Source organism: Cupressus sempervirens, chromosome 3 (assembly GCF_028749045.1).
Source record: "Cupressus sempervirens isolate cs-2001-9-10 chromosome 3, ASM2874904v1, whole genome shotgun sequence".
NCBI classification, from domain to species: Eukaryota; Viridiplantae; Streptophyta; class Pinopsida; order Cupressales; family Cupressaceae; genus Cupressus; species Cupressus sempervirens.
This window is the reverse complement of record NC_143120.1, coordinates 196,874,972-196,892,103: the sequence shown is the minus strand read 5'-3', so window position 1 is coordinate 196,892,103 and position 17,132 is coordinate 196,874,972. Positions and strand designations below refer to the sequence as shown.

Genomic DNA, 17,132 nt, shown 5'->3' with positions numbered 1-17,132 from the left:
TTTTAAATATTAGTCTATTTCTTTCCTTCCATATTACCCACATAATGATTGTAGGTGTGATACTCCATAATTTATCATATATGCTAAACCTATTCTTAATAGGCCAACCCCTAAGAAATCTCTCAATATCATGAGGTATAGGGGATGTCCAATTCAATTTATTCTTAACCCAATATCAACAATCTTGCACAAAGGGACACTTAAACAAAATATGCTACATATTTTTAGATTCATTTTTGCATATACTGCATCTAGATGGTCCTTCAAATCCCATTTTAGAGAATCTATCAACTATAAAAATTTGATTCTAAATTGCTGCCCAAAGAAAGAGACTAGCCTTAGATAGGCATGCTAAATCCCAGCATAGATCAAAGGGTATAACAATATCATCCCATCTTTGTGAGTTAATTATAATATCATATCATAGATTAATTTTGTATATTCCATCATTAGATGCTCCCTAGATGAGCTTATCTACTTGATTATTGTGAATCATAGATCTACCCTTGAGGATATTTTCAAGGATAGTTTTATCTATAGTTAGAATAGTAATATTATCCAATGATTTCCATACCCAAGCCTCGGTCTCATCAATCATGATAAGTGTTTTGGCATTTGAAACCTTGGGTCCCCAAATATAAGTAATGACATTGATGTTATTTTTAGATATTCCAGAGTTAATAATTGGGGGTTGACCATCCCATGAATCATCCCAAAATAATGCCTCATCACCTCTACCTAAATCCCAAGTTAGATATTTGCTTCCAGAGGCCTACACTTCATCATAAAATTCAAGTTTTCTAAACCACTTGGTGGATTTCTGATTCTATAGAGAGAGGAAGGTTCTAATGGATTAAGATATTTATTAGAAAGTATTTTTGCCTAATTTTTTAAATCTTTTTCCTTGTATAGTTGTCATACTAGCTTTTCTCCTAACGTCTCATTTCCCCAACTGAGATTTTTCATACCCAATCTTCCTTTATTCTGAGGATGACATATCTTATCCCTTTTTATTAATGCTTGTTTCTTTTTCTCTTCTGTTCCACTCTAGGAAAAATTTCTAAGTTTTCCTTCCAATTTTTTATTAACATTATAAGGTAATGAAAGGCAAGATAGAGGATAAGTGGGAATAGTTGACAAAACGGATTTAATTTTTGTTACTCTCCCAACTTTCGTTAGCTATTTTCTTTTCCATGATTCTGTTTGTTTTTTACTCTATCTAAGATATTGTCCCATCCTTTTTTACTCCTAGCTCCTTTTTCTAAGTATATCCCTAAATATTTGCATGGAAAGTTACTCTTTTTGTATCCCATATGATTGCATATGTATTCCTCCATGTTCCTTGGAGCGTTTAAAAGGAAAATTTCTTATTTTTCTTTATTAACCTTTTGTCCCGATGTTGTTGAATAATCCAATATAATTTCTTTAAAAGCTTTGATTTATTCCTTGCTACTAATTCCTAGAAGAATGATATCATCAACAAACTGTTGATGGGTAGTATTTGGAACATTCTCAGTAAGAATAATGCCTTTAATTAATCCTACACCTTGTGCCTTTTGAATATCTCTACCAAATGCTTCTACCATAATTATAAAAAATAAAAGGTCACATGGGGTCTCCTTGTCAGACACCCCTTGAAATCTTGAGGAAATATTTAGGAGTACCATTAACAAGTAGTGAGATTTTTGGAGTAGATATACAATTAAAAATTATATTTATCCATTGTTTGGAAAATCCAAACTATTCTAGGCATTTACATAAAAACCTCCAATCTACTGCATCATATACATTTTGTATATCTAACTTCATAAACATACAGGCTTCTTTGTTTTTAGCTGTTGAGTGTATAGTTTCCTGAATGATGGATATTCCATCGAATATTGATCTACCAGGTACAAACCCAATTTGTTCTTCTGAGATAATTTTTGGAAGAAAAGTTTTAATCCTATTTGATATTACTTTTGAATAAATTTTATATATTTTATTACATAATGCAATGGGGCAAAAATTTGAAGGTGACACTACTGCAACTTTTTTTGATATTGATGCTAAAAAAGTATGATTACTTTCAGTTAGGATTGATCCCCCATTTCTAATTGCCTCTATTGCTTTCCATAATTCTTCCCCTAATATTTCTCCACAATTTTGGAAGGAGAAAGCTTGGAAACCATCAAGCCCTAGAGATTTATTTTGGCTAAGCTTAAAAGGGGCTGATTTGATTTCTTCTTTTGTAAAAGGTTTGTTGAGCTCCATGTTGTCAAATTCTGTGATAACTTTAGGTATTTTATTAAGTGTTTTTTTTTGTTTGGTTAAATTGGATGAGTCATAATTGTTTAATAGATTCTCATAGTATGTGATGAAGGTTTGATCAATTTCTACTAGATTATCGATAATACTACCATTATTATCTTTAATTTGAGTAATAGTTTTAAGAGCTCTATTGTGTATTGTATTGTTACAAAAGAATTTTATATTTCTATCTCCTTCTACTAACCATTTTTCCCTCAACTTTTATCTCCCAAAGACTTCTCCTTTTGCTAAAATGTCTTCTTATATAATTAATAGTTCTTTTTCCTTAATAAAATTTTTATTGTCCATGCCATTTTTAATAATCTCATTATTTAGTTTTTTAAGATCTTCTTGGTTATTTAGTTTGTCTTGGAATATAATATTGAAATGCATTTTATTCCATTTTTTAATGTTTTCTTTGAGCATTTTAAGTTTTGATACAAAAACAATACATTTTTTATCGTATAAACTTGCCTTCCGGCCATTATTTAAGGTTTTCCATGAATGTTTTATCTAAGAATCACATATTTTCACATTTGAAGGGATTCCTATTGGGTTTTATAGGTTTTGCTAATTCAATTTTGACTAGATAACGATCTGGTCCTGCAAAAGGTTGAATGGAGGCAATGATTGTGAAATCCAATTCTGCTAATTCTCCTTTGAAAAAGAACCTATCCAATTTTTCTATAACACAATTGAAATCTTTTCTTCTATTATTCCATGTGAAAACTTCGTTATTGGCTGGTATTTCTATCAATTTAATAATTCTGACCCATTCTCTAAATTCTACTATGTTTCTTGTTAAAATCTAAGAACCTCCAAATTTTTATGTGAGGTCAAGTATGGCATTGAAGTCACCACCTATGATCGTGTTTGTCTCAGGATATAACTCCATAAAGGTAGATATATTATCCCAAACTTTCCATTTGTTTGAAGTTTTTTTTGGACCATAAACATTAATGAGAATGAATTGGAGATAATGTTTATTACTTGAAACCACACTCCCCATCTAGTTGCTATTTGGCACTATAATTTTAATGTTTTTTGTTCTGGTATTCTAAATGATTCCCATTCCCCCTAATGCTCCATCTAATTCCTTCAATTCTGCATTCCATCTGCCTAATCTTTTTCTTAGTTTTTCCCCTTCTTCTTTGTTAAGCTTAGTTTCATGTATCATAATTATATCTAACTCAAAGAGTGTTAGGTTACGTTTTAACACTCTTTTTTTACTAGGAGCATTTAGGCCCTTATTTTTCCATGTTATGATCCTCATTGCTCTTCGAGAAGATACTTCCCCTTCCCAGATTTAAGAACCTCAAATATCTTTTTTTGTTCCTTGGCTTGACCATCCATTTCTCTTAATTCCTTAAGTGATTTTCTCCCTCTTTTTAGTTTTGATTTACCACATTTTGGAGTTCTAAATCCTTCCCAATTAATTGAAATACCCAATTGTCTATATTTATATGGTTATTGTTTTCTTTTGTAGTTCCTTCTTTATCTCTTCCTCGTTTATTAATTATTCTAATATCTATTTTGTTATTTGATTTTCTTCTACATCTGTATCTATATCTTTTTCTATATTTCCCTTTTCCAATTTTTTTGGGGTCTCTTTTAGTACCCCGAATTCCTCCCAGTTCTATGATAATTTAATAAATTTAGTCTCTATGATAGAATCTTCCTAATTGTACATTTTAAACTCTTTTAGGAAAGCTTCAACTTCTGGAGGGATACTATATTCCTCTATTTTATCCTTCACCTCTTTAGGTTTAATTATAAAGATATCTTTCCCATCTATAGTTGTTTGCCAAAATTTATAACTTTCTCTTTTGACTTTTTTCTAATTGTTATATTACTCCATTGTACTGAATCTGTTGTTGAAACTATATAATCTTCTTTCTAATCTTCTGTACACTCTATTGGCTTTAAACTTTCTTCTTCTATGTTTTCCATTGCCAATTTTGCTTATTGGTTCATATCCTTATTGATCATCATATCTTCACCATCCCAATGTATCTAACTAGTATCTTCCTCAAAATAGTTTATATCTAATCTATTTACCATCCTATTGTCCATATTGACCCCAATTTCTGTCTTAGTAATATAATTCTCCTTCTCTTTTCTTTGATCTAGAAGTTGTTGTCCTACCTCATGTTCCTAATGAAATTGTTCTCCTAAGATAACTTGATCTTCAATGTCCATCTGTAATAATTTATTCTCATCTGTCATTTTATACCATTCTTTAATGCTTCTTTCTATTTCTTTCAAGTTATCATTCTCCTTGTGAAAAATATTGCATTCTTTCAATGGTGCTACTATTGTCATTCATTGCGTATACCTTCAATTCTATGTTCTAGTACTTCTGAACATTCCAGTTGACTTTGTTCTTTAGTCTTTTTTTACTATAGGTTTTTTTTTCTATTTGTGTGCTCTGCTCACAATTTTTCCTTTCATCTAATTTTTCTATCTTCTTATTTTTGTCCTTATTAATTGCCTTAATCTTTTGTTCCCTCATCTTTATTCTAATACTTCTAGAGGATTCCTCTATGGTTGACATATTATGATCAATTTCTAGATTTGTTTTAATAATGCCTTTAATTTCCCCTTCATATTTCTTAAATTCAATGTAATAAATGGATCTATTTGTTATAATCTTTTTTCTCCTAATCATTTTTTGATTTAGTTCCTCATCTATTAGAAATTTAACATTACTGGTTTTGTCATTCTCTGAGTCTATACCTATAAGCTTACTAATTGATTTACCTATTCTGAATAATGCATATAAATGTTTAATTTCTACTGGAAGATTATTACATTCATACCAAGTCGGTATCATATGCTCTTTTTCATCATTCCAATTAGGTATCCAAGTTTGAAATTTAACTACATGCCCTTTATAATAGAATTTTGATATTAAAAGTATTTTATTTCTAATTTCTTTATTTTGAAATGATATAAATTGATGATTTTGAGGAAGTTCTAATACTTACCTGTTATTTCCAGATCTTCTCTAATTTCTTTGTCAATTTTGATAAATGTTTGTCTAGTACACTCCAGTAAACATATACTCCTAGCTCTAAACATTCTTTCCACTTTTCTTCTATGTACCTATCTAATGATCAATATATTAGAACAATTATAGCAATTAGTTACCTTTACCTTGTCTGGTGGTGGGGCTGTCATATAGCTTTTACTTGTTGGCAGCTTCTAATAATTTGTAATACCATTTTCCCTTTTATGTGGCGGTATATGGATTTTTTGATTTTTCTCAGAAACTCTAAGTACTTTTTCTAAGTATGGTTGTTGTTGTTTTTGCCTGGGTGAAATATAGTTAGCTTCAAAATTTTTGGCAAGTTTATAGATTGCTTGCTTACAATTTTTGTCTGCTTTTACTGAAAAAGTTACCAATTTTTCTATTTGCTTTTCTTCCTCTACTGGTTTGGTAATTTAGGTGGGCTATTTCTAGTGATTTTTATTTTCTTCCATCATTGGCCTCTTTTTTTGTTGCGATGCATTTCTTTTTCAATTCCTATTTGAAATTACGATTTGCCACCCATTATTATTTCCACATGGATCTTTATTTAGCTTTATCATCTTCCTATCCATGGCTTCATGTCTTTTAACCAGGGCACTAAATGTGTTCAATTTTGAATGATCTTTGTTTAAAGCTACAAACCTGTTACTGATCGAAATACAGGGGATCATTTATTTTCCTTTCAACCTATCTTCTTGTTGCTTATATGTTGACTAAGAAAAAGTTGAACCCTTATTGGTGAAAAATTTATTTGCCACTGATTGTTGATGTTGATGTTTTTCAAAAAAGGAATAATTTACGAATCTGGGAAATTCCAACTGATTTGCTTGATACACAACTTCTAAAATTCTCGCCATTTTTTGGGGCAAAGTAGATCTAGTATTAACATTGAGTATTGAGAATTATTTTTTCATACGTCAAATATTAATATTAAGTGTGACAATTTTTTTTAATAACATTAGATGAGGTGCCCTAATATGTATAGTTGAATAAACCCTCTAGCCCACCAATCAAAATATAAGTACAAGCATAATATTTTAGAATAAATCTGCATAACATTATGATAAGAAAATTTTAATTATTCATGTACATTAATTATAATTCAATAAAAGTTCCTTTTTATATATTTAATTTAAATGGGTTTTTAAATAATCTTAAGAAATTTAAAATTTTAATATAAAAATTATATGTATAATCAAAGTTTAGTAAAAATTGTTTAAGGCAAAACGCTCTACTCTGATAAAATGATGAAAAAAGTGAAATTATATCCCAAATTCAGTCGCCCCTTCTTGAAATGTGTTGTGTTCCAGTAGAAAATGACTTCCCAACCTCCTTTGGCGACCAAAAATAAATTTGAAGCCCTTAGATAGGAAAATTCAGGGCAAGGAGATACTGGTAAAGTGAACAATCACAAGTTTGATTCATATGTTTGACAACACACTAGGTAAATCTTGAAAATTCATGGCAATTATCCTCACAAAAAAGATGGCTAGCAATCAGTGCGGAGAAGGAGAAAATGGCCCCAAACTTGGCAAAAATAAAATTCCACAAAAGAAAAAAATTTCAAAACAAAATTTATTTGCCTATCGAACTAAATTTGCGACAAATTTTGAGCCTAACCCTAGCTCCAAACTGAAGGAAAACTTCAATCAAAAGGAGCACCTTAAAAAGCCTCGATGGATTTCAGAAGTGAATGTGATCCCTCTTCGTAAGCAACCACAAAAATATTCCATAAACCCCAGGGTTCCACCTAAGCAAATCCATGAGAGTAACTGGAAAATTAATCACACTAAGAGAGGATTATCGATTTACATACCACCACATCGAAAGACAAAACAACTAGCACATAAGGAAAGAACCACAACTGGCTCTAAACAAAGCCTTAATAGTCAGTATTCATCAAGTGAAGAAATAATTATAAGAAACTCTTATAATGAAAGAAGATGGAAGGATTGTGAGGATAAGGGCATCTATATGTATTGGAATGGTCTGCTAAGGAGGAGATCCAAGCTGGTAAGCATCATTTCCACGATTTGGGGTGAAAAGGTAAGTACCCTTAACTTGTTTTCAGAAAATTTTTGGTTCATTTTATGTAGAAATAATCAAGAGAAGGAGGAAATTTTAAATTCAGAGCCATTATATTATAAAGCACATCACATTAAATTTTTAAAATGGCAACCTAACTTTAACAAAACTAATATTGAAAATATGGTAATGATCAAAAGGATGGAATGTAAATAAATCCCATTAGAATTAATGGAAGAATCCACCATTAAAAAAATTGGCAGTTCTTTGGGAAATGTAATAGGTTTCAAAGACAACGTAAATAAAGCCAACAGGATTAAGGTTTTGGTTAAATCATATCAAAATCAACCTATAAATAGGAAGATCATTACAAATAGATCTATATACAAGTTAACATTTGAAGAATACTCAGGAGAAATTCATAAAACATTAGATGCTAACTTTGCTAAATTTCAAATTATCAATAATATAAAAAATCAAATAAAAACTAAAAGAAACATAGGCAAGACATTAGGGAGAGTGGAAATGGCTACCACAAAGACTCCACTCCTTCAAGAAATAACAATATATGAAAAAAGATCCTCAAAAAGTAGAACTGCACCAAGAACTAGTAAAGAAGATGTGGATTAAAAAAAGGAAAAAGAAGGGGAAGAGAAGATCAGTTACCAACATTCACTGAATAAATTCAAGAAATGCAAGGACTGTCAGAGAGAAAAAGAGGCAATTGAAGAAATGGAATTGAATATTGTTAGATTAAACCAGCTTCACCATGAAACCCTGTTGATTAAAAATGATTTGATAGATCAGAGTCTACTAGGAGAAGAGATGCATAAGGAGCATAATCAGAAAGCGGTTCAAGTTATGGAATTGGGAAACATACCAGAAATGAGTGCAAATCAGTTTAAGGACAAGAAGATGGAAGGAGAATTGATACACTTTGGATCAATTGAACTTAGATCAAAGGAACAAAGGTCAGAAAATAGAGTAGAGCAAGCTCTAGAAACATTGCAAAATATGGCAAATCCAAATGACGATACTGAACATGGAATCATCCTTCCACCAATAGACTCAGCCAAGTGGAGCAATATAACTATCAGAAAGAAAGGAAAGAAGAAAAATTACAAGTTTTGGCAAACTCCCAGTAATGGGAAAGATATGTTTGCATCAGATAAAGAGGATAATGGATCAGTATTAAGAGTAACTCCATATTCTGTAGATATAGATTCCATTTGGGATGATGAAGAACTAAATAGCTAAAAAAATAAAGAATGTCATAAAGAGAATAATGTAATAAAGCACACCCAGATAGTAGTAGAGGAAAATTAGCAAATAAGCAATTAGTTAATCAAAGAAATAATCTTAGAGGAATTTCAGGAGGGGGAGATCTCCTCTATAGCAAAAAAGGTATTAGAAGAGAAAAACCTTGATAATATAGGCATTGCCATGAATCAGGAAGGATTGAAAACTCCAATTTGTGGAAAATCTAAACAGAAACATGGAAGGAAATCAATTAAAGAACTTGGAAAGGCAACAGGGTAGGTTAAGGACAAGGCAAAAATCTTTGATATACTGAACAATGGGAAGGGGAAGTTCCTTCCCGAGGAGCAATGAAGATAACAACCTAGAATGCTAGGGGTCTTAATGCCCCTAGCAAAAAACACTTGCTAAAGCGTAACCTCACCCAATTTGACATAGATATTTTATTATTACAAGAAACTAAACTTAGCCAAGAGGAAGGATTAAAGTCAAATCAAAAATTGGGAAAATGGAAATCAGAATTTCAGCAGTCTCAAGGAGCTTCTAGAGGATTAGGAATAATTTGGAACCCCCAGCAAATCAATATTGAAATGATCTCCTCTAAAGTTAATTGGATGGGAATAAGAGTCGTCAACACAAAATCAAACTTGCAAATAGTAATAATTAATGTGTATGGACCGACAACTACAGATGACAAGATGGAAGTATGGAATGAGATCAGTTCACTTCTTAATTCAATGCCTTAGGAAATAGTTATTTTAGGTGGAGACTTCAATGCAGTCTCAAGCACGGAGAAAAAACAAGGTGGGAATAGTCAAAGTAATAGAGCTACGAAAGGTTTTAAAAATTGGATTCAAAGGGACTCTCTCTTAGATATCAAAACCAAGAATGGAATCTACACCTGGAATAATCGAAGGAAGGGATTCTACTACATTGTTGAAAGGCTAGACAGATTTCTTCTAAAAGGTGAATTAAGTATGAATAATCTAATCATTGCATAAATATTACCTATGGCAAGATCTGACCATTTCCTAATGAAAATGGAGATCAAAGAACAGAGTAAACCTATTAGAAATCCTTTCAAATGTGAGAAAATGTGGTTTATGGATAAAGGTTTTATGGATTAGATTAACAATTGGTGGAAGGAGGATCAGTTTGAAGGATAAAAAATGTTTTGCCTAGTCTCCAAACTAAAAAACTTAAAAAACAAGATTTTAAACTAGAACAAGATACATTTTTAAAGAAAAGTTAGACATTGAAGATAAAATGAGTAAATTAAACAAGGAGATTATAATGAAAGGAATGAATAATGAATCTTATCAACTAGAGAAAGAATATCTCTTGAAATATGAAGAGATTCTAGCAAAAGAAGAAATGTTCTAGAGGCAGAAATCCAGAGAAAAATGGCTCCTAGAAGGAGATCACAACACAATTTTTTTTCATAATAGTACCATTCACAATAGAAATTATATTAATATTACCAAAATCAGAAACCCAAAGGGGGAGTAAATGGAAAACCCAGTCGAAATTGCTGAAACTTTTATAGAACACTTTTATGACACGTTTAATAACTTTGGCTCATCAAATAAACTTGCCCAAGATGAAATGTTGAAACACATTCCCAAGTTGATTAGTAAGGAGGATAATAGATTCTTTAGCGAACCTTTTACTCTTACCAAGGTTAAAACTACACTCTTCAGTATGAAACCAGATAAATCCCTGGGTCCAGATGGCTTTCAAGCATTCTTTCAAAAATGTTGGGATATAATAGGTGTGGACTTGTGGAAAGCATTAGAAGCAACTCATAATAGTGGATCCATATTGATTGAAATTAATCATACATTCTTAACCCTTATCCCTAAAAAGCATGAAAGCACAGCTCCTGGAGATTTTAGGCCTATCACATTATGTAATACGATACATAAAGTATTCTTGAAAATTCTAGCCAATAGACTCAAAAACTTTTTGCCTAAACTCATCTCAGAAGAACAAATAAGATTCATCCCCAGTAGATCTATTCTAGATGGTATCTCAATTATACAAGAAACTATCCATTCGACATTAAAAAATAAAGAAGCTAGTATGTTACTAAAAATTGATATACAAAACGCATATGACAAGGTAGATTGGAAATTTCTTTGTAAAACATTAGAGGCATTTGGCTTCTCCAAATTATGGATTAACATTATTTTCCAATGTATTTCAACTCCCAAAATCTTGATCCTTATCAACGGTACCCTGAAAGGCTTCTTTAGTATCACAAGGGGTATTAGACAAGGAGACCCTATATCCCCTTTCCTGTTTATTATTATGGTAGAAGCATTTGAGAGGGCAATTAAAGAAATGCAAGAAGAGAACAAAATCATTGGGATGAAAGTCACAAATGGAGTTGAAAATACCACCCATCAACAATTTGTTGATGATACAATTCTAGTTGGAATGAGTACGTTGGAAGAGGTTGACCATATGCAATATATTTTAAACACATATACAAAGGCATCTAGGAAAATAATCAACGCTGAGAAATTAGAAATTTTCTTTCTAAATATTGATATTGAAGTTGAAGACCAAATTTGTCAAAAATTAGGATTTAGAAAAGGCAAGTTTCCATTCAGATATTTAGGGATTCACCTTGATAAGAATAAGAAAACTAATCCTGGATGGGAGCATATACTCAGGAAAATTGATTCTCAAACTAAATCATGGAAAGGAAGATGGTTAACAAAGGCAGGGAGAGCTACAAAGATAAAAGTAGTCCTGACAGCTATCCCGTCATAACAAATGTCCTATTCTCACCTACCCAAACACATTAATTCTAAATTGGAAAGAAAACTTCACAATTTCTTCTAGAAAGGATTGGAGGATAAGAAAAAAACTACACTAATTAGCTGGAACAAATCTGCAAACCTAAAGAATATGATGGATTAGGTATTAAGAATCTGGAATGGTAGAATGAAGCTTTAGGAGCCAAACAAGTTTGGAGACTTTATCAAGAAAGAGAGGGAATGGGCTAAAATATTTTACAATAAATATCTAAATCCACTAGATAAAACTTCTTTATTCAGAATTAATTCTCCCCCAAAAGGATCAGCAGGCTGGAACTTTCTTTTGAATAATCAAAGCTTGATTTCTAAATATTTCGCATGGGATATAAGGACTAGAGATGAAGCATTATTCTGGGAAGACTCCTAGAATGGGAATCCTCCTTTGATCAATTCAAATTTCTCTCCTAACACAATATCACATCTTAAAACAGTATGGGGTATAAAAGTAAAAGATTATTTAGAGGAAACTGTATTAGATACAGGTATACATTTATAAAGTAAAACTACAAACCATGAATAGATTTTTATTAAAATATGAATCAACAAAACTAAAAAAATAAAATTATATTAATTATAATAATAAAGGAGAAAAAAATTTCATGAATGTAAAAGACAAGAAAAAAAATGACACATGTTCTAAATATAAATTAAAATTTCAATTAAGAAAAGAAGTAGAATTAAATCTATTACTTATATTATTTATTTTTAATTTATATAAATATTCATATTTATATAGTTAAAAAAAATTATAAATAAAAATTTCATGAATATAAATAACTAAATAAAAAATGAATTGATTTTTTTTAAAATTTAGAAAAGAAATTAAAAGTCAATTAAGAAAAGAAATAGAGTTAAATCTATTATTATTTTTTAATCTATATAAATAAAAATATTTTTATAATAAAAAATTTATTTATGTGTATACATTTATAAAGTTTCAAATCATTGAATAAAATTGTATAAAGTAAGTTTGAATTTTATTTTTTTGATGGAGGGTTGTGACCTATGAGGCACAAAGGCTTAGGACCAATGACTGAGGGGCATGCATCCACATGGTCAATCATCCCTTATCACCAGTAGACCAAGGGCCTATTGACTAAGTTTGAATTTGAATAAACATTGTTTGTTAAAATAAAAATTATAAATAAATTAGATCAAATACTAATAACATAATCGAAATTGCATATTGTAATGGGTAGAGGAAGATATGTTTAGGACATTTCTCAATTTTTTATGAAATGGTTGTTTTATCATAATTTTGATGGGTTTGTTTAAAGAGTAAAACAATTGAGTGGATAACATTTTCCTATATATTTTAAATGATTGTCATTAAAATTAGATCTATCTCATATTTGTATCTATTTTTTAAATTGTTTTTACCAAAAATGAAAAAGAAGTTAATTTTGTCAATCATGCAAAGACAAAGTATCATGTAAATGACAATATGACTTTTTGATAGAGCATCTTCTAACAAGTTTGGTGAAGAATCTCCACACTTTGCTTGCTTTAAATTTAGATGGAGTGAATAATAAGAACATCTAAGTGGCAAGAGAAGGGGAATAAAGTCTTTTAATGTCCAACTTTATAATTAGACACCTTGATGACAACATTGGCAAACAATTAATTTTAGTGTTAACTTATACATTTATAAAGTAAATTATTTCTAAAGTAAATTTGAATAATTTTCAAATCATTGAATAAAATTGTATAAAGTAAGTTTGAATTTTTTTTTTTAATGGAGGGTTGTGACCTATAAGGCACAGAGGTTTAGGACCAAGGACTGAGGGGTATGCATTCATGTGGTCAATCATCCCTTATGGTGGGTTCTTTGTGAGCCATTCAATAGACTAAGGGCCTATTGACTAATTTGAATTTGAATAAACGTTGTTTGTTAAAATAAAATTATAAATAAATTAGATCAAATACTAATAACATAATGAAAATTGCATATTGTAATGGGTAGAGGAAGATATGTTTAGGACGTTTCTCAATTTTTTTTGGATAGTTCTTTTATCATAATTTTGATAGGTTTGTTTAAAGAGTAAAACAATTGAATGGATAACATTTTCCTATATATTTTAAATGATTGTCAAACATTAGAATTATATCTATCTAATATACATTTATTTTTTAAATTGTGCTTACCCAAAAATGAAAAAGAAGTTAATTTTGTTAATCATGCAAAGACAAAGTATCATGTAAATGACAATATGACTTTTTGATAGCTCTAGCATCTTCTAACAAGTTTGGTGAAGAATCTCCACAGTTTGCTTGCTTTAAATGTAGATGGAGTGAATAATAAGAACATCTAAGTGGCAAGAGAAGGGGAATAAAGTCTTTTAATGTCCAACTTTATAATTACACACCTTGATGACAACATTGGCAAACAAGTAATTTTAGTGTTAACTTATGCAATCTAATTTTTTAGTAGATAATATATAAAAAATAAAAGTTTGTAAATGTGTAAACTAGGTGTGCATGTGAGAAATTTTGAACTATTCTAGTATTCAAAAGATAAGAACAATCAAATTATTAGACCAGGTGAACATTTTACTACATAATAGTACCAAGCAAATATTAAATTACACTAAATATGACCTTAGATATAATTTCTATTCATAAATATTATATACTACAAATATTCATAAATACTTTAAAATTAAATTTTCCACACTTTTGACATCTTATTAAATATATTTTTATTCTTAGCTGTGATTTATGGGTAGATTGTGTTACAATTTTTGCATCCACGTTTCAGATCACACTCTATCCATCATCAGGATGAGAGAGCTTAAAGGAAAAAAAGTCTACTTCTGTAAGGTTTCAAGGTTTAGATTGAATAGATTTAACTTTTTTTATTCTCTTAATTGAATGGAATTTGATTTTTTTCTAAATATAGAACTTTTGTCTTATTCTATATTTATATTCAAATTCTTTTTTAATTTATTATTTTAACTAAGAAAAGCTATTCATTATTTTTTCGTAGTTATTAATTTAACTTTGATATTTTTTTAGTATTCAAAAGATAAGAACAACTGAATTATTAAAAAGGTGAACATTCTACTACACAGTAGTACCAAGCAAATATTAAATTAAATTTATTAAGATTTCACTATATTTATTCTCTTAATTGAATGGAATTTGGTTTTTTCTAAATATAGAACTTCTGTCTTATTCTATATTTATATTCAACTTCTTGTTAATATTATTATTATAATTAATAAGATTTTATTATTAGTTTTTTTTAATTCATATTTTAAATGTTATTATTTTTAATAGTTATTAATTTAATTTTAATAATTTTTTTAAGTATTCAAAAGATAAGAACAACAGAATTATTAAATCAGGCGAACAGTAACAAGCAAAAGATAAATATTTTTATATATTTTTATTGCCATCTACTTCCGTTTTGGCGCGGGCGCTGAGATTCATCTTAATTCATTCTTTTCAAATATGAAATGCATTGGGCGTAATAATAAAGTGAAGTATATGAATGCAACTGATTATAAAAAAAAGTTGAATTTTTTTAATTAAAATTAAATTAATAACTAAATATAGAATAAGACAGAAGTTCTATAAAGTGAAGTATATGAATGCAACTGATTATAAAAAAATTGAATTTTTTTAATTAAAATTAAATTAATAACTAAATATATAATAAGACAGAAGTTCTATATTTAGAAAAAACCAAATTCTGAATAAATATAGTCAAATCTATTCATTGAAAGTGGTAAAATATTTGAGAGAGAGAATGACAATGGAGATATTTCCAGGTCTTCCAGATGACGTTGGCAGACTGTGTTTGTTGAGGGTGCCATTAACCTCACACCCCACGATGGCCCTTGTTTGTAAACGATGGAAAAATATTGTATGTAGTCCATTGTTTTATCAAGATAGAAAGAGATTTGGGGAGTTAATCATATTACCTTGTTGGGATGATATAACAAATGATAAAGGCTGCAGAATAAAATTTTATGATCCTTTGCAAAATTCAATTGAAACCCTATCGCCATTTCCCCCTCAATTTCCACATTTTTCAGCTTGCTCTTTCTGTATTCCCTTTAACCACAAATTGATCGTCACGGGTCTTTTCAACAGCGTGCCAGAATTCACAATTCATAAAGCACTAGTCATCTACAACTTTTCCTCTGGTATGTACCCCTGTTAAACATTTGTATCCCTTTTTACTTGTATTTATCATAACATTGTTTCTCTTGTCTCAGGGAAATGGAAGCAAGGCCCCGACCTTCCAGATTGTAGAGTTGATTTCAGTTGTTCCATGGACTCAGCAAAAGGATTGATTTACATTGCTGGTGGATATGAAAGTGACGACGAGGAATTGTGCACAGCGGCAGTTTATGACATTGAGGAAGAAAAGTGGGAGTATCTTCCCCCAATGATTTGGAGCGAATGTAAGTGCGACAGTGTATTTACCGATGACAAGTTATATGTGTTGAGCCACATGAAAAGGCATATACAAGCCTATGATCCCAACACAGGGCAATGGAGTGCCATATGCGATTACTATTATGATGGCAGTATGCAACCTTCTTTTGCCGCATTTGGACGGATTTATCACGAATGGGATAGGGAAATTATAAAATGGAATTATGTGGAAAACCAATTCCGCATTGCAGGAACGCTTCCTCCCCAAGTCTACAGATTTTTAGGTGGCACAATGTGGAATTTGTAAGTGCGACAGTGTATTTATTTGAACCTTTAGATGAAGGAGGAAAAGAAGAGAAGTGGACTCTGATTCAGTACATTGTCTACAACAGAACTCCCAGTTTTAATCCCTACAATTGGAGCTCTCACTCTCTAACTCTTTTAAGTAAAATGGATTTCAGTGTTTTAAACCTTCATGAACTGAAAAACCCCTCTACTATTGTTTTTGGAATGGTTTTATCAAAGCTGAGTTCTATTTGAAAATTAAAAGTAGAATGAACTTTGATTTCTTCTTGCAATGAATATGCCACATGAAAGGGCATATTTCTATTCGAATGAAATTTTTCTATGGTCTCTTTGGATTTTTCTATTCAAATGAAATTTTTATTTTCATTTCTAATTTTAATTAGTTGTACTATTTGTGAGGTAGCATTTTGGCCACATCCCTCCACGTATCTGTACGTCCCTCTAACTAGGCATCAACGTGGACCACTTCCTAATATTTGCATTGCTAATAGGGTTTGTGTGCCCATTTTGCTCTTGTGGATGGGCTTGCCAAAGATGACATTTTGATATTGTTATCAGAATTTAATTCTGTAGTTTTTAAAATCAAGCACATAAGTGCCATCTCCATTCTTGCAAAATATGGAAGCAGAGAGTAAACATGTAAAAAAAAAAAAATTTAAAAATTACATTTATGAAACCGCTAGCAAAAATATTGAAGAACAATCGGAAAAAAAGTTTAAGAAATAAACCAGTTCAATGAAAAAAAACATCCTCAGAGCATAGACATTTTCGAAATGGCAATTAATTGTAAGTAGGTGACTTGAAAATATTCATTTTACACTCTGAAAAAGTTCATTTTTATACTTTGTTCTCGAAAAACAGAGTAATATCCTCTATCTTTGTAAACTTTAAGCATATGCGTGCTTGATTGTTTTGAGCTTAACTTGTGGAGGAAACATAAAACTATAAATATTGAAAAAAATCCATATGTTAAAAGGTGAATCCAACATGGAACACTTCTCCTCATCTTAGTC

General features: G+C 30.3%; 1 protein-coding gene across 1 annotated transcript; it reads left to right on the top strand.

Moving 5' to 3' along the window:
• Positions 1-15,184: 15,184 nt before the first annotated feature.
• On the top strand, positions 15,185-16,120 carry LOC149565495 (F-box/kelch-repeat protein At1g80440-like). The gene is made up of 2 exons (XM_089816333.1): positions 15,185-15,578; positions 15,651-16,120. The coding sequence occupies exons 1-2, from the start codon at positions 15,185-15,187 to the stop codon at positions 16,118-16,120; spliced, it is 864 nt and encodes a 287-aa protein (XP_089672459.1).
• The last annotated feature ends 1,012 nt before the right edge of the window (positions 16,121-17,132 follow it).

Coding starts and splice junctions, on each gene's coding strand:
- LOC149565495 (XM_089816333.1), top strand. CDS start 15,185: ATGGAGATATTTCCAGGTCTTCCAGATGACGTTGGCAGACTGTGTTTG. Junction 15,579..15,650: donor CATCTACAACTTTTCCTCTG/GTATGTACCCCT, acceptor CTCTTGTCTCAG/GGAAATGGAAGCAAGGCCCC.